At 52.6% G+C, this 23421-nt stretch overlaps 5 protein-coding genes across 5 annotated transcripts; 3 read left to right on the top strand and 2 right to left on the bottom strand.

Annotated features, from left to right (window-relative positions):
- Window positions 1-1966: 1966 nt before the first annotated feature.
- HRG_07763 (uncharacterized protein) lies at window positions 1967-2922 on the bottom strand (the record flags this gene model as incomplete). The annotated part of the gene is made up of 2 exons (XM_044866234.1): window positions 1967-2304; window positions 2373-2922. The coding sequence occupies 2 exons, from the start codon at window positions 2920-2922 to the stop codon at window positions 1967-1969; spliced, it is 888 nt and encodes a 295-aa protein (XP_044719198.1).
- A 2353-nt stretch (window positions 2923-5275) lies between these two features.
- On the top strand, window positions 5276-7291 carry HRG_07762 (flavin-binding monooxygenase-like domain-containing protein; the record flags this gene model as incomplete). The annotated part of the gene is made up of 5 exons (XM_044866233.1): window positions 5276-5309; window positions 5398-6006; window positions 6062-6136; window positions 6201-6586; window positions 6650-7291. The coding sequence occupies 5 exons, from the start codon at window positions 5276-5278 to the stop codon at window positions 7289-7291; spliced, it is 1746 nt and encodes a 581-aa protein (XP_044719197.1).
- A 4416-nt stretch (window positions 7292-11707) lies between these two features.
- HRG_07761 (PIF1-like helicase domain-containing protein) lies at window positions 11708-13870 on the bottom strand (the record flags this gene model as incomplete). The annotated part of the gene is made up of 6 exons (XM_044866232.1): window positions 11708-12355; window positions 12409-12702; window positions 12775-12825; window positions 12910-12982; window positions 13234-13577; window positions 13634-13870. 6 exons carry the CDS (start codon window positions 13868-13870, stop codon window positions 11708-11710), a joined length of 1647 nt encoding a protein of 548 aa, XP_044719196.1.
- Window positions 13871-18978: 5108 nt separating this feature from the next.
- HRG_07760 (pyridine nucleotide-disulfide oxidoreductase domain-containing protein) lies at window positions 18979-20505 on the top strand (the record flags this gene model as incomplete). The annotated part of the gene is made up of 3 exons (XM_044866231.1): window positions 18979-19051; window positions 19131-20356; window positions 20443-20505. 3 exons carry the CDS (start codon window positions 18979-18981, stop codon window positions 20503-20505), a joined length of 1362 nt encoding a protein of 453 aa, XP_044719195.1.
- Window positions 20506-21751: 1246 nt separating this feature from the next.
- Window positions 21752-23225, top strand: HRG_07759 (l-lysine 6-monooxygenase (NADPH-requiring) domain-containing protein; the record flags this gene model as incomplete). Its single annotated transcript, XM_044866230.1, has 2 exons — window positions 21752-22002; window positions 22070-23225. 2 exons carry the CDS (start codon window positions 21752-21754, stop codon window positions 23223-23225), a joined length of 1407 nt encoding a protein of 468 aa, XP_044719194.1.
- Between the last annotated feature and the right edge of the window lie 196 nt (window positions 23226-23421).

The raw sequence follows: 23421 nt of genomic DNA, 5'->3' as shown, positions 1-23421 counted from the left end.
TGTGTGCTATCGCCTCCAATGCCCACGTATGAAAGGTGGATACCAGCTAGAGAGTGCTTCCGTTTGTTGAGCGTGTGATGAAAATGACACGGCCTGCTATAACCCAAACTGATCACCGGAGCAATTGCACGTAGGAGCAGGGCAACCCATGTTGCATTCGTTTATACGCACTATGGCTATTAACATTCGATATTTATCGATCTAATTTACGCGGAATAATGCGCAGGCTTTTATCCGTATATTATTAAGATATTTCCAAGACGTCATGGGAGGAACACTTTCGCACCAGCCCTCCTCTTAATATCATGCCCCCTCTTTTCATTTAGCCTCGGGTAAAGAGTATTGAGCTTGTAGATATTTGGCCGGTCCACAAATCTCCATTTACTGTTTCTACCGGTGCTAGCATCGGCCTCGGCTACTCGCCAAATCTAACAACCGAGGACCTATGGTAGGTAGCGTGTAATGGCCCTGATGGGATGGTAAAATTTCACAACCTCACCAATACTCATCTGCATGACTTTGAGTATCTACCTGTGTAGGATTTTTATGCCATGTTGGGCGGGGCGATTGCGCCTGCCCGCGCGCCATGTTCCCTGAGATCCTCTTAATTAATAGACGGCCTACTCTATATAGGTGTACCAACAGTCTTCTTCTCGGGAGCTGGTCCTAATAATAGCTGGTTACGTAAGTATCATAGAAACATTCAAGGGCCGCGGTGTCGGCGTGAGGTAAAATACTTCGAAAGATGAATAACGTGGCTACGAACACCCGGACCGAAACGTATTAGTTCATACCCTGCCTATAATTCAACTCGGAAAGCTCTGGTTTAGAATCATGTGCTACTACATAAGGAACTCACTACGGAGTAAAATCCACACAGTCTTGGCAGTGGGGAGCCCCAGGTAGTATATGTGGGCTTTAGCACGATTTCTACGTCTTCTCTTATTAGGCCTCAACCGAAATTTTCAAGTTTCTACGGTACTCGCTGACGACTACCTTTCGCACTCTTGGAGTTCCTGCCTCCAAGTACTCGATCGTAGGGAGTCCCCGGCAATCCAGTGACTAACAGAGAGTTGTTGACAGGTGTGGATGAGACTCGGCTGTCATTACCATACATGAGTCGCGCGTCTGCCATCACAGTGCTCATTTTAGTTATTTATGCCTTGGGACGAAATGGCCTGATCGGTGGAGCAGATGGGTAATTCTCGCCGCGCGACAAGCTAGGCTGGTGTTGCTTCAAGTGAGTAAAGTCCAAGCAAAATATACGGACACTAGATACTGCGGTTCCACACTTCACCGTGGTGCTTAACGTCGGGAGCTAGGGGTGATAGACGAAGGTGAATTTTTTGAAGATTTTGAATGAAGGATGAATCAAATGAATTGAATTTTTTGGATCTTGATTCAAAATCTTCAAGCTCCAATTTTCGCGATTCAAGTTGGGTTTGGGCCAATTCAGGCCATTCATGAATAGTTTGAAGGAATCCCCTAAACGAAGTGAATTTGGTGTGTACCTAAGCGATTGCAAAGATACCTCGAAAACGCCAATAAGTAGTATATGGTTTTATAGCCTTCTGGGAAGTCTCTCGATAATCTCGAATATTACAAAAATTAACTTACATAAATACTGATCCGCCCGTCCTAGGCAAATGGACCGAAAATAAGCACTTTCAAAAGCTCTGCCGAATCCTCAAAATATATCGGTCCAACGCGTTCGAATCCGCGATTGTACACAGTTACACACTTGTAGAGCCTCAATCCTCCGAAGCCTCCATTGTATCTGGACAGGGGGTTGATATCGCAGACTTATCGGCTTGGGAGGCAGGAGGTTTGGGGGGTAGGAGGTTCGGCGGGAGCCTCGGTAGTAGCCTCGGTGGGAACTTCCGCCGGAGCAGGGGGTTGAGGAGGAGGATTCTCGCCTGAACGCAGATTAGCATATACACAAACAATGAGGGTATATTCACACCATCTACCAGCTTGCCCGGAAATTGGAATGTGGTCTGGTCTTCAAATAATAGAGCGTGCCGTTGTTGGCGGCGTTGTCTCCCGTAATGGCGAGAAGCTTTGGCTTGAGCCTGAGCTCCTCAAGTGTCTTCTCAACTATCTCGTGTTTGCCAGTGTGAGATTTTTTGAGCTCGATAAACTCAATAACCTCCTCTCTCTCCTCAAACTCCGGCGTAATCCAGTGCGTAATAATGGCGAAAATAGGCACCCGATTCGGTGCTGTCCAGATATCAAGGGTGAGCGAGATGGTAGCACAATTGTACTGAAGCTCGATCTTCAGCTTCTCTCTGCGTTCCACAAAGTCTGTGTAGATGTGATTGCGTAAGGTTATACGGCTCCTGTACACACAGGTTGTATTGTGAGCCAAGAACATCTCTTGGAAAGCAGGAGTCTCAAGTTCTCAACAACAGAGAAGGGTTGTCGGTGTTTTACAAACCACTGGCGGATAGACTCCTTTGCCGTGAGCCTTGCTCTTTGCCTGGGTCGACCGCTCCATGCATCTACCTCTGTATAATCTCCTCCACCAATGGCGCGGCCGTATCCATTGATTCGACCGTGGTGAGACTCCTTCGTAATACTGTGGGATTTTAAATGGTCTCCCATGCCAGAGGTAACCCCTCGGCGGTTCGATTCAAGGACCTGGAATATCTTCCGAAGAGTAGAAGGATTTTGAAGGCACTCTATACAAGTCCACCGGAACTCTTGGAATATTTTCGGTCCATCCTTGTACTCCGAGTAAAAGCTTCTGTCTATGGCTTCCCTCTGCATGTACCAATAAACGTGGCTATTCTTGTCTCTCTTCTTGCGAACATGCTTCTGTTTGTTGTCGGCCCACTTCTTGATAAGTCTGGCTTTCTCTGCGAGCGTCATGTGACTACCGGTACTGTTCAATGGCGGCTCTGATGTATCCGCGTCAGGCATGTCATCATCTGACTCACAGTCAGGATGGCCCGGGGGCGCGCAGACAATCGTATCTTTGCCAGTCGGAGGAGGACGAAGGAGCCGGAGTTGTGCTAGGATCAGGGCGCGCGCGCGGATTCTGAGGTTGAATTGAGGGCGTTCAATGCGGGCATAACTCTGCGTTGGCAATTTACGCCGGGTCCTAGGAGCAAAGAAATTCGCTGCGGCAGCTGTTTTCGATTCAGCAGGGGCCATACTATGTATCATGTTATAATTAGCTATCGGTTGGACAGTAATGAAGTTTTACCTGGTCTAGGCTAAAAGGCTCGAGAATGGACGTGAGACAGGTAGTCGGGACGACACCAAATAACCCACAATAAAGTATAACGGAGTCGAGGTTGAACGGGTGGGATAGGTCGTCGGGCAGGACGTTGATTCGGGGGCCGACCCGAAGCCGCTGTCGGAAACATCGAAGCAGGAATTAGGCGAGATCGTCGTAAAATAATGTCGTGGCAGTTGTCGCGAAGACCGTTGCCCAATGCAGGCAAAAATGTGGGATGGGCTGACGACCGTGTCTTTCCGACAGTAGAATTAACAGGTGGTCAATTGAGCGCGAATAACGCGTCTAAACGCGGCTAGTTGGCACAACATATCCTTATCATGCAGATGTTTCGGTACTTTCTGATCGGGCTAGTTTGTGTGGACAAGCAAGTAGCAGTCATATTGGGCTCGATGAGTAGATAAGTCCCTAACAGTCTCCAAATCGCGAGATGACGCAATTCGTGTCACGTCAATTGTTCGCGCAGTATTGAGACGTTGAGGATCTGAACGCGTTTTTCTAATCAGTTTGCCGGAGGCTGTTTAACGGTATAAGTCTTGTATTATATTTCAAAAATTTGGGCTGCCGAGCTTAATCTGTGCTTGAGATGTAGTTTTGCAAGTAGCAAATGACCGATCTATTTATTGCCTTCAGGATGATGTGGCATTTCTTGAGCAAATGTTAAGCACAGATATCGAGAGTTATATCACCCGAACCAGAAAATCCAGAACATTCGAGTGATACTACATTTAAATGGTGTGCATTATAAAATGGCACTGTTCATAAGCTTCATGGTTTTTGATACTCCGTATAGGGTGGCAAGACTGCTGAAACGGTGGGCGTATCAGGCACTGTTAGGTCGTTATACCAACATATATGGACGCCCTAACTACCCCACTTCCAACCCACTGGGATTTTCCCAGTGGAGTGTGAACGGCGGAATCCAACTGAAACACGCACAACAGACTTTTAAATACGCAGTGCGTCATCGCATGGGCGGCCGATTTCGAAGTTACCATGTCCGCGCGGGGCGAACCCCTTGCTCCTGTCAGAACGGTGGTTCTGTGGCGTGCCTAATGGGGAAAGTGCATTGTGGAATCTATTGGTATTGTGGGAATCATGCTCGTCAATTGTATCTAGATCACACGGTCAGCATGTGGCCTTAGGGTCACGTGTGCGGCTGAGGCTTGCGTGGCTATATCTTCCACGCTGGCCTCTCCTCCTAGATAGAAGACAATCCTCATAGCATAATACGACACACCGGTTGAACGACGTTCCCAGTTTGTCTCATGCTCGAGCCCTGCCAACAGGTATGATAGGGTCAAAGCAGCTTGTTTCTTGATGTGTACGTGTGTGTCTGCTTGTTGGAACGGCGCAGCAGGAAGGGCGGCATGGGTCACCTGCCAGGTCACGTGGGGCATTCAGCCGAGATTTCTGCGGGCCCAAAGGGCACATTCCTAGCCGGAAGGGGCAACACACACATCGCCTTTACACACACACAGCCGTGCATATAGCTCCAATTGACCTCTTCTGTGTGCCCACTATCGTTGCCACCTTCCTCATTCGGACGAGCCGCAGAACCGCTGTTTCTGACACTGCTCAGAAAGAAAAGGGAGGCCCTTGGTGGGTGGCTTTGGGCATTAGCCCATTCCTCCCCTGTATGCCCCCTTGGCTGGCAGCTGCGAAGCGGGGTGATCCTTTTTTTCACCGTATATTTCGACCATATCGCCATTCATTCAAGATTTTGATGAATGAATTGAATAAAGACTCCTGATTTTTGATTCATCGAATTTGAAGACCTTACCCGATTCGGCTTCATTCAATTCAAGGGTCCCGAGGCCGATTCGACTTCAAAATCTTCAAATATCAGCCCTATCGGGAGCCCATGCCTTGGGTTAAAAGTGAACCAGGTCGGAACAAGCTGGGCGCCTAACCCCTGTCTGCGCTATTAAACCTGAGCCACGGCTCAGCCACGGCCGTATAGCGAACAAAGCCTGCCCTCTGAACATCTTTACTGCAGCATTGATGCCAACTCGGCCTCTGCCAGCTGACACAATGGAGTCGCTGGACTGTGTAGTTGTCGGCGCTGGTGAGTTTGTGCTTTCCCCACCAAGTCGAGCATCGAGGACGGGAGCCAAAAAATGCCTCGGGTACACTGACGAGTCGGAGCTCGGCAGGCTGGTACGGACTGGCGGCTGCAAAGCAGTACCGCTGCGTTCGGCCAGATGACAGCATGGTTGTTCTCGACTCGCAGTCTTCCCTGGGCGGGACTTGGGCAGATGAGCGCTTGTATCCTGGCTTGAAGAGCAACAACCTTCTGGGAACCTACGAGTATCCGGACTTTCCCATGGACTGTGACCGTTTTCAGATCAAGAATGGAGAGCATATTCCCGGAGAGGTCGTTAATGCTTATCTGAAAGCGTACGCAGTCAAGTTTGGAATCCATGAGTGCATACGCCTCCGCACACGAGTCACAGTCGCCGAGCACCAGCTTACCGCTGGAGGGGGGTGGATTCTGACCACCGTCGATATCAGGGGAGAGGAGCGCAAGGTGTTCGCTCGTCGACTCATCATTGCGACCGGTTTGACTTCGGAGCCATTTATACCACACATGAACGGGCAAGAAACGTTTGGTGGCAGAATCTTTCATGGCAAGGATTTTCTCCAGAACAGAGATACACTGGAGACGGCAAAGGCCATCACGATTGTGGGCGCGTCCAAATTCTCTTGGGATGCCGTCTATTCATACGCCAAGGCTGGGGTCCAGGTGAACTGGGTTATTCGCTGTACGGAGGCCTCGGCGATGTGCGCGTTGCAACGCCAGCTGCTAACATTGAATAGCGTCTGGACATGGCCCGTGTTGGATGTCACCTCCATACGTCACGCCCTTTAAGAAATGGATTGAGAAACTTGCAAGTATGTTGAAATCTTGGAACATGCCTCGATTCAATACTTGTTCTGACACTATGGCGCTATATAGACATACGCTTTCTGACGTGGTTCAGCCCATGCATCTGGGGTGACTTGGACGGCTACGCTGGTGCTCGCCGCCTTCTTCACCGCACTGCCATCGGGAGATTCATCGTCGACTCATTCTGGAAGGTGTTGGGAAACGATGTGTTGAGTCTCAACGCCTACGACTCGCATCCGGAGACGGCCAAGCTGAAGCCCTGGATTGAAGCTATGTTCACTGGAACCAGCTTTAGTATTCTCAATTACGATGAGGACTTCTTCGACTTCGTGAAATCCGATCAGGTCAACGTCCATATCGGTGAAGTCGATCGTCTTAGCCCAGGCAAAGTGCATCTCGCTGACGGCGCCGCGCTTGAATCGGATGCAGTTCTTGCCCACACGGGCTGGAAGCAAGTTCCGCCCTTGAAATTTCTTCCAGCGGGGGTTGAGAAGGAACTCGGGATCCCCCATCTCCAGGAGGAAAATGCTCCGAGCAAGGACCTTGGAAACCAGACGGCCCTCCTCCAGCGAGCAGACGAGGAGATTATGATGCTGTTTCCCCGACTACAAAACCAACCTGAGTGGACCAAGAACTACACACCACTTGTCTCTGACGAGAAGAGTGCAAGTGTCGAGAAGGCAGCCGCACCTTGCAATGCCCTGACATCCTACATGCTACATCACTTCATCGTGCCGCCATCAGAGCGTTTCTTACGTGCCCGCGACATAGTTTTCGCCGGGATGGTGGGAAACTTTAGCAACACTCTCACAGCGCATCTGCAGGGCCTTTGGATCGTTGCTTATTTCTCCGGGGTTCTCGAGAACGACCCTGCATCCGCTTTGGGCGACGAAGCATCCATGGAAAAGTTGCAGTACGAGACAGTACTGCACAATCGATTTGGAAAGTGGCGCTATCCGGCTGACTGGGGGAACAAGGCCCCGTCTTTTATCTTTGATGCCGTCCCGTACCTGGATTTGCTGCAACGTGACCTCGGCCTGGATCCTCACCGCAAGCAGGGCTTCCTCTCTGAGATTTGGGAGCCTTATGGCCCCGAAGACTATCGACACATCAACAGCGACTGGGAAAAGAAGTACTGGGCGAAAATGCATAATCCTTGACAAGAGGAGAGAGTTTCGTCTGGATCCAATGAGAGACTCATATAAATCTGGGCCCAAGTTATCTATCCACCCACTTTCATTAACTGTACACCCAAAAAGTGGATTAACTGTGGCTGACGGCCGAAGAGGGCCGATACCGCCAATTTGTATGCACACATTCTCTACGATAAGTAGAGCCAGGTAGTAACAGTTCTCCTTCAACGATAAGGCACCCAAAATTGAAGCTATTCGTACTGCGCTTTCTATGCTGATGAGACTATTCTTTGGTGTTTACAACAGGCCTCCTTCTTCGAGTGCACTACGTGCCTGATCCGCTTCATCTAACTGTGATTCCAATTGATCCCATACATCCTCAAGGGCGGCATCGTCCGTGAGGCCAGCGACGAAGATGCAGTCTTGGGTCTCCCGCCGTACCGGCTGATCGTCATCATCAGAGACTGGCGTTTGACGCCCGGCTTGTTGATACGCCCGTTGCATCCGTGTGCCTGCCTCGTACGTATCGCCGTTTTCCTCGATGTGCCGCAGCCCTCGTTCCGTTGAAGTCATCGCGGCCGTTACCGTACCCGTCATCGCCGCTGGTGCCGTTGAGGAGGAGGCAGTCGTATAGCCTCAGCCCGCTCATGCCGTTCAGCGATCTCGTGATGTGACGGATCCCGCCGCGTTGATCTTGACCGCCGTGACTCTTCGAGGTTGAGTGAGCCTTGGGGCGGCCCTTAGCCCTGATAACTTGTGGCTCGTATGGTGCCCGAGTAGGGCTTGTGCCCTGAGCGCTTGTATCGATCGGAATATACCAAAATGGGTCGAAGTCGTCGAGTGTAAGGGAGGTATTGGTGTTGATAGACTCGAAGATTCGATGGCAGCACGGTAGCCCTCGACTAGTAGCCCAATTACAAGGACATTGACCTGGCGGCGGTTTGGCCCGTTGACTTCGGGGTCTAGAGGATCTTGCGATGCTCATCTATTAGTAGCTTTAACGCATATGACGATACTCGCTCGCGGATCGGCATATACGGCGCCTGTAGGAGAACGTTGATATCTTGTGGAGGTTTCGATTCTCTATCGCTGTGATCTGAGCAGCCTGATGGCCCCAGAAGCGTTCGAATCGTTGGAAAACGGTCGTCAAATCGCCCGTACAGGACCAAAGGAACTTCTTCATATGAGAGTGAAGTCCTCGACGATCGAGGTCGTTGTACGCCCGAAGTGGCGATATTGATTAACGAAACAAGATACAAACTTCTCCTTCCAAGGCGTTAGCCACGTATTGCAACAGTATTGTATAGCTGCAAGCGGGTGGCGGCCTGGTGTCTCAAATTGGCGTAAACGTTCGTTGAAGCTATTCACATCTTGTGACTTGACGATCTCGTTCCACTCTTGTAGAAACGCTTGGAATGCCGGGGCCCGTACGACTCGATTGCCGATTTTTGATGCCTTAGGAAAAATTGCTTGCATTTCGCAACGACATTCTGGTTAATATGCCACGTGCAGAGAAGGTTAGTACTGTTTTGAAGCTCGCGAAAGCTATCTAACGCCTTAAGCAACGCAGTATCTCGGTCCGTGACAGTGACCCTTGGAAATGGGATCGACTCCTTCTCGCAAAGGACTAGCAGCAACGAGATAGCCCAATAGTAATGGGACTCGGTCTCGCCGTTCAAGAAGATAGAGGCAATAGAGAACGTTTTGTTATCTCGAGTGGCCGCGCAGATATTCAATAACGGCATATTGAATCGGTTCGTCTTGTAGGTACAGTCGAGGACGAGGACATCGTGATGCTGACGCCATCGATGGAAGGTAGCACGAGGCGCGAGAAATAGCCCAGTTAGCCGGCCCTGGGGATCACGACTATCTCGATGAAAGAAGTCGGACTTATCTAGCCGGCCGTAGAGAAACTGAAGAGGCGTACGGCCAGCTAGTTCTTCCTGACGGTGCCTAGCCAAGGCGTTACTCACGTCTTGAGCCGTGATACCGGCTAAACGAGGATCGTCGTGAACCAGGTCACGAAGCTCGCCAGCAATATCGGTCGGCCGGGTATTGTTATTAAACTTCCGGATAATGTCGTCGCGATACTTCTGGATAACAAGCGCCCGGTACTTCGGAAAGACCATCGGGTCATCAACAAGGCGATGATTGTGAACATCGTGAAGATAAGAGATAGTCCAGTAACCGCGTTTTTCCTTCAACGAGAGGCGAAATTCACAGTCTGTTTTCTGGGTTGCTGTATTGAGGCGACGACGAGAGATATGAGCAGCTTTATCCTTCCGATTTTCGTAGGGGCCGGCCTTGATACAACGAACAAGTGCAGACTTGCGTTGGCCAGCGTTATCCCGCTTCGATGTTCGAATGTGTAGGGCGTAGCCCTCAGCCTCAACAACGGTATCGGCGGCTTCCATCGCGGCCTGGAAGGTCGGGAATAGTGTCTTCGTAAGCGACTCCATGATTCGGGCTCGTAAGGGCAGAAAACGCGGTGCGAATAGCTTCAGTTTTGATGGTATTGCTGATAGTTACGGTTACAGGATGTTGTTACGCAAGCATCACGAACTGGCCAGCTGGCCGGCCGGGAATGGGCGCACCAAAATTAGCGGCATCGGCACTGCGCCTGACCCAGCCACAGTTGATCCACTTTTTGGTGTACAGTTAATAAAAGGAGGTGTATAGATAATTGGGCCCTAAATCTGGCCATTAGGGGCCCAGCTCATGATTCAGCTGGGTATATATGGCATTCGAGTAATATAATTTATAAACTGTCTCATCGATTCTAAAGGCTAAATTATCAATTCTCAGAGCCAATCGCCTTCGATGCGGCACCAGTGAGTGTTTTCTCGGGAACTCTGTGGGACGAGTGCGGCAGCCATGCCGTAAAACCTTGACAGGGGAGCTTCTTTGTAGAGGTAGTTGTGCGCCACAGTTAGTTAGTCGCGGCGTTGGGCTTGTCAGGGTTTACAAGGGAGAGTCGCCTGCCGTATTGTATGTCCACCTTGCGCGCCAGGGTGTTAATTAAGTCCATTCTCGAACAGCCTGTTACCAAGGTTGGAGGACCCCGTGCGGGTGTTCTTCACCTTATTGCCGCCACGCTTCCTTGCATTCTCGTCAGCCGCGTCGACCACGACGGCACCTTTAATCATCCCTCCGAGCCCCTTCTTCAGCTCGTACAGTTTCAGAGTGGCCTTGTTGGCCACGCTCTTCTTAAAGTTGGCGTCGTCAACGCCGTCACCCCGCATCCGCGGTTGTGATTCTCGCCGCATCAGCCCGAACTTGTCGACTGTCTCACGCAGCGCAAGGAAGCTGCCGGTGCTCTTGGTCATTTGATCCCGTCGAGGAGAAGGTTGATATCAGAGTGTGCACGCCTAGGTAAGTGCTCCTTAGGCCATAGAGCGACGTGAATACACAGATAAAATACTTCGTCACGCCTTGCACTTTAGACCAGTGGTGCAAGGCATACAATCAGCCGAAGGCTGCAAGTCTGCTGTCAACGGTAAGGCAGGCCTGAAAATTCAAGAATCTACAGTCATGCATTCATTGCGTCATCTACGTCTTGGTAGCATCAAGTGGAGTTACGTAGCCCTAGCCGTTCTTATACGGATTCTGAGTGAGAACCTGCCAACTCCTAAATCTTTGGTCCCTCATCTTCATCTTGATACCCTCCGGGGGGGATGTGTATGTCAGATGATTGCGGTCGAACGGGGCATCGAGCATCAACCCCTGTAGCGTTTTTACACGCGAGACGGCCACATAACTCAAACCTGTCTGAAAGTCACGGCAGGACAGATCTGTCACGATCCTGTCTTCGGTGATGCTCTGCGACTTATGAACCGTAATGGCGTAGCATACGACCAGGGGAAACTGAGTGCGAGTGCAGAGTGTTGCTCCAACGAGGAAATCCCTTTTTACTGCCACAATCGGGACAATCTTCCTACCATCCGCGGTGGTCAGGAATGCCGGTCCGGTATATTTGTCAAACTCCATCATGATTACACACGGTTGGTCTCGGATGGGATCAGCGCCAGGTGCCCAGCCAATGTTGTGCACTGTGCCGCGAGCGCCGTTGCAGAGGCCAACTTGTTGCCAGAGGTTGCACGTCAGCATTAAGCGGGCACCAATGCATACAGGGACCTGTTTCGCAAGGTTGCCCGCCTTGTCGTCCGGAGCAGCAGCCGCGCCGGGGCCAACATTTGTAGCGATGACCTGAATGACTGGTCGGTTGAGGCGGTCAAGGTGGTAATGGTTATATTCGTTCACCCGGTCTTTCGTGGCATATACCCGTAAGGCGTTGGCGAACCTGGCGACCTCCTGATCGTCTGGCTTTGCCTGCACGCGGCCGGAGAAGTTTCCAGGACTCGTGGGATAGTAGGAGCGGCCGCAGTTCTCCGAGAGCCTTGCGAAAGGACGCCTGATCATCGCCGCACTGCCGCTGAACAACGCTCAGGAAGACGGTCTTATCGAAGCGCATATAAGCGTTCCTTCCTTGATCTCCACTCCCTGCACCTCTTTGTCGTAGTACAGCGGTTTCTGTAGAACAGGGGGAAGCTGGAAGAAGTCGCCGACCAAAAGGATATTGAGTCCGCCAAAGAACTCCTCGTTCCGATGCGGAAATGCCTCACGGAGACGGTCGTCGATCCAGGATAGCATACGCAGTCCCAGCATACTCTTCTCGTCAATGATTAGGTACTGAATATCCTTCAGCTTCTTCTGGAGCTGGGCCTTGTCGATGGCGGAGAGCGGCCTGAAGTCCTTGTTGATCGGGAGGTGAAGCAGCGAGTGCAAAGTAGTGCCTGATATCTGGTTCCCTGCGACACCCGTCGGTGCGGCACGCCAGACAGGTGTCACTCTCCCGCGTGTAGCGGCCTGGAGGTGCGCCGAGAGCAGGTTGATGAGATATGACTTGCCTGTGCCACCGCCACCATCGACATGGAGTAACAACTGGGAACGGTCTTGGGCGAGAAAGTGGCCCATCACCGTGTCATACACGATGCGCTGCTCCGGATTCAGGGCATCGCGTGCTTCCAGAGGCTGGTGCTCCACATCAAGGGAAAGGAGCTTTCCGCCTTGCGTTGCTCCCAGTAGTTGCCGCTGAGAATATCCTCGTTGGTATATCGTCCCACGTGAGCCCAGTCATAATTCACGTCGATATTTCGCCGGCCAAGTACGTCGATGTCCTCTTCCTCCAGCGGCCGGTCTGGCAGCATGCGGGCGAGCTCATGCCAGTCCTCCTCTGCGATGGGCTCGTCATGGACCTCCTGCTCAAACTCATCGTCCTCCGCCTGGAGCTCGTTTGTTCCCACCTCCCCGTAATGGTCGTCCTCATGGAAATGGTGTCGCTGCCGACAACACCGGTACGCCGCAACAAAGGACTCAAACCGCTGCCCGTCCACAGCAAGCAACTCCTCCGGAGCGCGATGCGGATGGGCCATCATCAACTTGACGCGGCAGAAGTCATGAAACTGGGTTGAGGTTTCCACTGGCCTATACCGAGGACAGTAGGACAGAACCCTCTTCTTCGCGTTCGCACCGAGTCTCCTCCATGTCTTGAGATTGTACGACTGCAGGTACTCGAGATAAGTAATACTCTCATGCTGGTCATTTCTCTGCAGATATTTCCGGTAGCTGCCGACAGCCTCACTGACATCATCATCGACGCGGTACGACCGCGCATGCTGCTCAACGGGCGGCAGTCGACGTACACAACCACCCGAGTCCCTTCCTGCAGAGGGATATTGAGTAGCAAGTGGGAGATTTCCTGCGCTGAATAATCTCTCTCCGCAATCAGCTTGTTCATGAGGCGAGAGGAGAAGGACAACAGAGGTTGGTGGTGTGCTGTATGCGGCAAAATCTGATCCGCAAGCCTGCAGTAAGGCTCTGTCTTCTTCTCCGATTTGCTGCAATACTTGGCAGCGTATGTAATGACTGCTTGCAAGCTGGTGCATGGAGATATGTCAATGTTGGCCAACCATCCCAGAATGATGGCAGGATTGAAATGGTTCATGAGGCTGTCGTTGCGGGCCGCCTCGAAGATGTAGTACGACCTGCCTTCCTTCCTGATGACCGCGGCCAGCTCTCTCAAGGCACGGGGGAAGTCGAAACGACACTCCCTTTCCGGATTCGCCACGTTGGCCGCCTCAATGTCGCCAGCAGCTCCTTCCATGTCCCTCGCGAGGTCACCGCTTCCCTTTCTGACTCGCAAGCAGTACGTGGTATTGCATCTGTGGCGCTGGCAGCGGTTGACGATTTGCGAGAGCCGCAGGAATGTCATCTCCACGCCCAGCGGATCCACGCTCAGCGGATTGCCCTCCCCCTGAGGCACAGTCCTACGGGCTCCGGGTTCACGGCCGTGACGTGGAAGCCCCATACGCGTGCAAACATGTCACGAGCAGCTTCGTCCTCCATGTCGGCGGCTGGGCCCTCCTGCATCCAGTACAGACCGTGGTTGTGCGGACTGCCACGGCCTTGCCATTCATATCGATCCCAGTAATCCGTGACGTTGAACTTTTTCCGCAACACGATATCTCGAAAGAAGCAGTATCGGCGGTAGAAGTGGAAAGCAGCAATGTGAGGGTTCTGACGCAATAAGTACCGCGACAATGCCATCCTTTCCGGCTCGGACGCGCGCAGCCATTCTCCATATCGGGGCATGTGTTGGTAGAGGCTCCGCCAGTGCAAATCGGCTGGGCTAAATGTGATAAATGCGCCAGGACAGCCCAGGCTGTACGCATACGCCTCGAGTCCTGCCTCTTTCTGTTCCAAAGGGCGCGTACCGCGAATCGACACCGCATGCCTTGTGATTGAGTTTATCAGCGCCTGCGCCTCAGGATCCTCGCTGTGTTCGAGCGCCTGAATAAGCTGCTCTCGCGTGAGCGCTTCACGGTGCCATCATGTTGCTTCACGAAGAACTTCGACCGCGCACGTGCTTGGGACCGCATCAGGGTATTGAATGCGACAAAACGGAAGGTTGGGTGCCGCGCAAAACGCCCGTCGTGCCACCGCATCGCGTGCTCGATGTAATCCTTGTAATCTATCGACCGCAAGCGAGGCTCGACAAAGTCGGCTCTCCCGTCTGGGAAGAGGCATGGGAATGCCAATGAGAGCAGGGCATGAGAGCGATTGAACTCATTGATCGGCGTATGCCGTATATTCGGGAGCCGCAGCTGCTGGTGCCGCGCCCGCTCTTGGGAGCCTGTGGCAAGAGGAAGACTTGCCTCCGGTTCTGGCTCGCCCACGAGAATAGACCGCAGAGCATCGAGCTCCGTGTCCTTGGTCAACAGGTCCGGTACCGCAGCCGCGTCCTCTAGGTCAGGCTCCGCCTCCTGATCTTCCTCCTCCGGTCTTACATCGGCAGCCTCCACCTGGCTTTGGGAATGGCGTCCACCACATTGCCGTCCTCGGGCAGTTGGCTCAGTCGCTCGTTGTCGATGACGATGCATCGGTATCCAGGATGGTGATGGCGGAGGTAGTCAAGCCATATCATAACCGCCTGGCGGCGCACACGGAACTGACGGGTAAATTGCCGGCTTAGATTGGCGTGTGATGACGTGTTGGCAGGACGCAGCAACACCGTGTTTAACTCCCGTGGCAGAAGTGGGAGCTGGTTGTACACCAAGCCAACCTCACGAAGAAAGTGAACGACATGCCCCCGATACTTGTACTGCTGCCCTCGCACCAGCATGATGTTCACATGGACGTGGACGCGAGCGATCAATGACTCTTCTGTAGGCGTGAGCTCAGGCAATCGTGTCGGTACGGGACCAAAGTCAAGTTGATTTTCGGCAGAGAAGAAATAAGGCTCGTCAGAGCCGCGCTTCTCATCCTTTCGATAGCAACGCGAGCAAATGCCGTCATAATCAATTCCCATCTGAAACCAACACTCGCGACATCGGCTGCAGTATTCCATCTAATCATTGTCAAGTTTGGTCTCCTCGCCACAGCGAATGCATACGATGGAAACCACGCCACCTTGAGACCCTCGATGAGGCATAGGGTTCACTGCGGTTGAAAGCAGCTGCGTACGATGGGTTTGTTGGCGACCCGCGATGCTCAGAGTAGCTCTGTGACATTCAGGGCAAGTGCAAAATTGGACCCACTTTTAGAAGGCCATCATCCAGTTGAGTTACGTTTTAGAAACCATACAACCAATCAGATGTCAGAAAACTTAACTGATCCCTGCTGCACCAAACCCTCATATTTGGGAAAACTTATTCGATTAATGTAAAGTCAGCCTACGGCTGAATGAAGGTGAGATGCTTCTGGGTGACATCCTTTCCCGCCACACATAGGTCAAGCGGGTATAGTACCCGAACTCTCTGCGCATCGATCTACTGGAGCCGTAATCGAGGGACGTTGCTCTTGACATTGCTGGCACGCGCAACGATGTATTCCCAAACACCATCCTTTATTACTTGGCCGACACGTCGCTGGCTCCTCGCTCCTTTCCATAAGCATCTTTATGAGATAGTGGGCGCCCGTGTCGTACGGGGGATATATGGCGATGTCGCTAAGCGACTCGACCAGGAACGAATGGTCCCATGGGAGTTTAGAGCCTAGGCCGCACGATGAAAGAGCTTTAAACTAACTCTTGTTAGGGTGCCCTAACACCCTCACGCATCACCCCCCGTCGTCGCTGTTCCCGAACGATTCGTAGTTGAGGTATTGCTGGTCGAGGAGCCCAGACGCCGTCCAGCTCTGCTTAATTGAAGGCGAGGCCTGAGTCGACCAGCTTTTGCGCACCTCGACTGGCACGTTCTGGAAGTCCCTGTAACTCATTCTGCCGCCGTAGAAGCCTTTCTCGTATGCTACTTCCCTGGCTTGCGGCGACCTGGGTTGTTTGGGGGACAAAACTTCCCCTTGCTTGGCTAGTGTCGGCGCTGGGAGGTTGCCATTGCTGGTGTCTCGACGGTTGGGGAAATGTCGAGCTGCGCCCGTTCCTTCTGGATACCATGATAACTGACTGTCAAGCTGGTAAAATACCGCTACACCATGCAAAATGAGGGCACCCCCAATAGAGGTGTTACTAACGCGTATTATAGGCCCTTTCTTGTCCTGACACTGACCTTGTTTGCCAGGACGTTTATATAGGGGTAGGCAAGGGTTCAGAAGAACTTGAGCACCTTGACATCCTAAGCCAGCTGGCGACTAAGCTTCTTGGGGGGCCTGGGCGAGTGTAGAAGCGTCAAACTCGAAGTCGCTGGTGGATGCATGGGCTGGTGTTTGAGATTTCAAGCATTGACAGACTCATCGATACTCAGCGAAATGGCGCGAGTGCTTTAGCTCGCGCCTCCTCTTGCTTCGTTACTTTGTTCTCTCGTTCACACGCGACCTGCGCGCTGTTTGGCATAACCCTATACTTGAAAGCGAGGCCGACATTCCCTCTCTCTTTCTTGTCCAAGACTGTATTGCGCCTATTCCACATCGATACTCTACTGTAGTTTAATCTTAATGGTTAATCAATCTGTAGTTCATCACTGGGGGATGCTATTGCAGGCATACGAGCCCAGGCCGCGACACGCCGCCTCGAGTCTCTTCAACTGTTGGAGCACATACTCTTCAGGTCCAACACCGCTCTGCCCTCGATGACGTTAGACGCACTAATTGCGAGCACGCTCATATAGCGCTGCATTTTCACCCGCACTGGCCTGTAGGTGATCGGCTTGTGGCTTCTGCGCTGCTGCGAAATGGAGTCTACAGAAACCAGTTTGAGACCAGGATATCAAGAGGGCTGCTATCATTCAGTCCAGACGGGCCTCGCGACGACTCGGAACGGAGTCTCTTTGGCTACTCTTATCACGACATACCTAAGTACGATGCTTTCGACCTTACGTGAAGGCCCGATGGTCCGCGCCGAGGTTTGGGTCCTGTTACTCCATGCTGAAGCCCCACATTGACCTTCGACGGATCCCAGTCTGATCCTCCCCACACCCGGCCAGCCCAGGCCATGTAACATGTTATCTCCCTGAATCGCCTCGCCGACGCCGCACGCGTGATGCGAGTCACAACCTAGACCATGTTGTTGAGACACAGGTTCACGGGGAGATTTGCTTGGGTCGTGACTTGGAAGCCTCGATGGGCGAGAGGTGGGATAGACATTCGGGGGCAATACGCAATAAGTACGAGATTCCACTTCAATTCCCCGGTGGACTTCGAGTACAAGTTACTACTGTGTCTTGTGACTTTCGGGGGTCCCCGTATGCTATCACTTGCTGCTGGGGTGGCCAGTGGTCACCAGTACTTGGATGCTTGGGCAATCAGGTTCACGCCCAGGAACTGGGGAAATGACGATGCATGGAGAGACACAGGAACTTACGAGAGGAGCTGAACCTGCTTTGGCACGTGCTGGTCAAGTTTAGCCAGGTTGTCACAAGCAGTGTCAGAATGTCCCATCTGCTGTACGAGTTCCACTCGGCCATGGTACATATATCTGCTTGACGGTACGTGTGTTTGTGAAATGCCCGTTCCGGAACCGGCATTGATTGAGTGATATGCCAGGGTGTTTTGCCGATATGGTCGAGCCTGCACTATATATAATTACGTACAGCATGACGGACCGAGAATTATTCTTGATTTTCAATTTTAGCTCAACGAAGAGAAGTGAGCCGCCGGAAAAGTAGTGACATGCATTTTGTTGATATCCTTCAAAGTTCATTCCATCTCCTTATCCTGTCTACACGGAAGATGGCCTTTCAAACTTCCTAGACCCGTGAGCGAAAGATATTGGGACGACGACTGGCAGACGAATGGAGGACGACTACTGCCTCTATGCCTGCCAGACAAGGCTTCTTGATTTGGATGGGGGCTGGGTTACACTCAACGAATTTGCCCAGAGGATCATGCGACCATCTTTCAATCCAACCGGATGATGCCCGCACTAACCATGATACTGGATAAATCAAGGCCGATATCCGGAGACTGGTGTGACATGGGTCAAGTCCCGACCCCCCGCACTACTCCCATGATCCGGCGAGCGCTCAAATGTTTGCGAGAACATCATTGCGACATCTCTCCCTAGCATACACGACGACACGATTCTCACACTCCTGAACTCCGGCCTCCTCCATACCCGAATTGACGCGTTTCTCTTTACGGGACTTGCTTCCACTCAGACTCTTCAGCCTGCTCTGCAAATGGCGGCAACTGAAGGTGAAGTTCAATCCCTGGGGGCAAATACCTTGCCGGGGTCGGTCAATCTTCCTGTCGCACGGCTTCCTTCTGTATCCCTGCCCGCTTCGGTTCAGCCAGCCATAGAAGCTGGAGCAGTACTAGAAGCGCTGAACCAAGGAGTGTTGGGTGCCGACTATAGGGCTGTTTCGGCCTGCTTCGCAGAAGAAGGCTTTTGGCGTGATCACCTTGCTCTTTCGTGGGAGTTTCGAACAGTCCAAGGACGAGATAGTATTCTGCATTTCCTAAGCGACTGCGCCACGTCCAGGGACGGGTTTCGACTCAAGGAATTCACTCTTGACCTTAGTTCCCCGTGGCGGGAGCCCAAAATAGCCCCGATTGATGGCGATGAAAACGTTAAGGGAGTTCAGGCCTTTTTCCAATTCAAGACCGTCATCGGATCGGGCAAAGGCCTCATGCGACTAATCTTTCAGCAAGGAAAATGGACGATTTTCACGTTCTATACCGCCCTCCAGGCTGTTCAGGGACACGAAGAACATGTTTTTCATCGCCGCCCCCGGGGAGTGGAGCATGGCGAGAGTCTTGGAGGGATGAACTGGATGGAAAAGAGACGTGTTGAGACGGAACTGGAAGACGACTGCGAGCTCGCTGTTCTCATTCTCGGTGAGAAGTCAAACCTTTTGATATCCAGCCTTCATTATTACGTGAGTTGCAGTGCACGGGGTGGCCATGCTGACTCCAGGCGAATCAGGCTCCGGCCAGGCCGGCCTGACCGCGGCCGCGAGGTTAAAGATGCTGGGTGTCAATTCCCTCATCATTGACCAGAACGACCGTGTGGGGGACAACTGGCGAAAGCGATACCACCATCTCGTCCTCCACGACCCTGTATGGTACGACCACATGCCCTACGTTGCTTTTCCTCCCCAATGGCCGATCTTTACACCCAAGGACAAGCTCGCGCAGTTCTTCGAGGCTTATGTGGATATTCTCGAGCTTAATGTCTGGTTGAAATCGACGGCTACAAGCAGCAAGTGGGACAAAGCAAAAGGCATGTGGACCGTCACCGTTGAACGCCGAATGGACGACGGCTCTACTCAGACCCGAACGTTGCGCGTGCGCCATATAATCCAGGCAACAGGGCATTCCGGCCAGAAAAATGAGCCACAGATAAAGGGCGCGGGGACATTCAAAGGGGACCGGATCTGCCACTCCTCCGAGTTCCCCGGCGCTCAGCCAAGTAATGGTGAGAAGAGGGCCGTGATTGTCGGCAGCTGTAACTCGGGCCACGACATTGCCCAGGACTTCTTCGACAAGGGATACGATGTCACCATTGTGCAGCGGTCGAGTACTTGTGTCGTGTCTAGTCGCGGGATAACGGACATTCTACTCAAAGGGCTCTACGTAGAGGGCGGACCACCCGTCGATGACGCCGACATGCTCACGCAAAGCCTTCCGAACACCATTCTCAAAGCTTTGCATTGTCAAGTTGTTAATCACCAGAAAGCGCTCGACAGAGATACCACAGACGGGCTGAAGAGAGCTGGCTTCAAAGTGAACTACGGCCCGGATGAGGCAGGACTGTTCTTCAATTATTTACAGCGTGGCGGAGGCTACTACATCGACGTCGGCACGTCTAAACTCATTGCTGATGGAAGCATCAAGGTCAGGCAGGGCCTGGAAGTTTCCGAGATTCTACCAGATGGCATCCGACTCGCCGATGGGTCGGAACTTCAGGCTGACGAGGTTGTTCTTGCCACCGGATACGACACCATGGAATCACAGACGAGAGTGATATTTGGCGATGAGGTGGCAGACCGCGTATGTGATGTCTGGGGTTTTAACAAGGAGGGCGAAATGCGAACCATCTGGCAGCAAAGCGGACACCCGGGGTTCTGGTTTCACGCGGGAAACCTTGCGCTCTGCAGGTACTATTCCAAGCTCCTGGCTCTGCAGATCAAGGGCCTCGAAGTGGGCTTGTACCGCCACGGACAGAAGTAGGGGTTCAAGGTCAACCAATTTCACTGTTTATCTACGAAAGTTTCTTACTACTTAAGAAGCAACAATTTGTCTGGAATGGCGATCAAGAAGACCTGTCTTCGTCAGTGGATAACCCCTGATTGGTGCTGGCAACACCAATGAGGGACTCAGGTCAACAACCGTGCTTTGAATACCGAAACGCAGTGCCTCTAGGATTACTCTGCTCGACCGCCTAGCATCCGGCTTGCGTCGAGTTTGTTGAGTACGCTTGCATAAATACTCGACGGCATGCATTGAATAGAAAGCCATCGAAGACGCCGCGAGCCGCAGCCGACAACTATCGGGGCAGACATACTCGAGCAATTGGCCTCCACCTACTGCATGTGCCTATCACCTAGATATATGGGTAATTGCAACTTAGCAGATTTCACGAGGGAAACAAGATTAATGCACAGTCATCTTTAGGACCACTACTCCCCGCTTGTCGTCTTAGTGGGAGACGCATGCTAATGGCTCGCGATGGGAGTCGTCGTTGGCAACTCCCAACGCATTGAACAGGAAGGCACTAGCGTCAGCATCCCGGATTGCGGTTTGAGCTCTCGATGCGAAGCCACCTGCGCACCTGGATGGCCAAGTCCCATCGTATGCCAATGAAAGAGAAGGTTGGTTTGATCCCAGGGTCCTCCGGGTCTCTTTTCGTCCAAGTGTTATGCATGTGGCGGACAAGGAACGCGCGGCTCTGGAGCTTGTTGCTTTTGAACATCGCCGCCGCCGCTGGAAACAGGTTCCTGTCCTGCCTATCAACGTCCCGTTCTCGCTGTCTTTATCTGCTTAGACCTTGATGTCCCACTGAGGTCAAGGGGAGACCATCAAGGTGCTGCCGATCGCGGCGCACGAGTCAACGGGGCAGGCGTCTTGCGCGGTCGAGGTGAGAAGTCGACCATCCGTCCTTTGTGCTTGTAGTTTTGCCGACCAGCTTTTTCCTCTTAGTCCATGACGAGGACCGCCTATATAGATTACTGCCGCCTCAAAGCCGCGGGTCGCTTGGCCACAGTCGACGGCAGCCTCCCCTCTGCATCCTCGAGCCCTGTTGCTCGTCTGAAAGATCAAGCGGCGGCCAGAGGCTCCACATTTACCCAAATGAACATCGGCCGAGACACAATGGAGACAAACGAGGAGGTTTACGATGTGATTATCGTGGGGGCAGGTCCCTGCGGCCTTGCCACGGCAGCTCGTCTCTGCGAGCACACCCCAGCTGCTCTGTTTACCGACGAGGAGCATCGACGATACCACTGGATCGGCAAGCACGGAGGCAAAGTGGCCCTAAAGCAAGTACGCAGTGGCAAGACAAGGGCTGCAAATTGCTCTGCACAGGCGAGATACAACATGCTTGTTCTAGACGCAACGGACGACCGGTGGCTCGGCCGGTGGAATAGACTCTTCAACGCCTATGACATCTCTCACCTACGCAGCCCCATGCTGTGGCATGTCGACCCGCTCGACCGAGATTCGCTATTGGGTTACACGTACGCGGAGGAGCGCGAGCGCGAGCTCGTCGAGATCCGGAACTGCGTGGGCAAAGAAATAAGCAAGCACGCTCAGAAGAAAAAGGCAGGGAGCCGAGTCTGTGGGAAAAGGCGAGTACAAAGAGCAATGGACCCAATTTGATACCATCGACAAGGGCTGACAAGGGGAGGAACGCAGGCAAGAAGCGAGGGTGGCCATCAACCTGAGAGAGCGAAACGACTACTTTACCCCGTCCAAGTCGTTGTTCTGCGACCACTGCCAGTTGGTGGCCAAGCGATACGAGCTCGAGTCGACGATATTGCGACAGGAGACTCTGGGAGACATTGAGTATGGTGTTGTCAGGGAAATCTCCGTTGACGACGAGAAGCTTTTTACTGTCACGACAAACTCCACACGCCGATATGCCAAGGCCGTCGTGCTTGCGGTCGGCCCGGCCAACGTGGCAGAGATTCCTCGTCTGCCCTCTATGACGGAAAAGGGAGACTTGGCCTCGACACGCCAAGTATGCCACAGCATGCACATCCAATCTTTCCCAGATCCCGTGGTCCAGGCAAGAATGGACGCGGGTCGGACGAGCAACATTCTCGTTGTCGGAGGCGGCCTCACATCTGCACAGCTGTCAGATCTCGCTATTCGTCGAGGCGTCACAAAGGTGTGGCATCTCATGAGAAGCAGATGTCGCGTGAAGCACTTTGATGTAGATTTGCAGTGGATGGGCAAATACAAGAACGCCGAGCAAGCCCGCTTCTGGAGCGCCGACTCGGACGATGAGCGTCTCGAGATCATCAAGAAGGCTCGTGGGGGAGGCAGCATCACGCCGCTTTTCCAGAAGCGACTGAAGAAACACGTGGCGTCGGGGAGGCTTGAGTTGCGCGAGCAGACACGTCTTGCAGACGCAAAATTTATGGAAGAAGAGGGGATAGGCGCCTGGGCCGTAACAACAGATCCTCCAGTCGAGGGCCTCCCACTATTTGACTTTATCTACTTTGCAACCGGCATTCAGACAGATTTTTCGTCCCTTCCATACCTGCGCAAGATGATGGATAAGTACCCTATTCAGGGACACGGGGGGTTACCGTGCCTCAACGAAGATCTGATGTGGGCAGACGGTGTGCCTTTGTTCCTAGTTGGGCGATTGGCATCGCTTAGGCTGGGACCAGCCGCGCCAAACATTGGCGGTGCCAAGCTTGGAGCCGAGAGAGTCGCGTGGGCTGTTGAGGAACTTGTTTCCCAGTCCAAGCAGGCTTGCGATCCCGAAGGGGAGGGCGAGGGCATCACAACTTACCTATCTGGTCATGGAAACATGTTTAGCGCCCTTGCGGCTTGTGAATGATGCGAATTTATCGACTAATTAGCAGCTAAGGAGTTAGCTCATGGGAATACATTGGAGACAAGGGCTTTTTTTATGCTTTTAACACCGCTGCCAGCAACTATTCCCCACGGCACCATATTAAACACTCGAGTCTTTAGATTCTGTTGAATGGCTACAGAGGCCTACGTCTTCCTTTATTTCTTTTGGATGAATCTAT

Source organism: Hirsutella rhossiliensis (genome assembly GCF_020360975.1).
Source record: "Hirsutella rhossiliensis strain HR02 chromosome Unknown scaffold00008, whole genome shotgun sequence".
NCBI classification, from domain to species: Eukaryota; Fungi; Ascomycota; class Sordariomycetes; order Hypocreales; family Ophiocordycipitaceae; genus Hirsutella; species Hirsutella rhossiliensis.
This window is presented reverse-complemented; position numbering and strand designations above follow the sequence as displayed.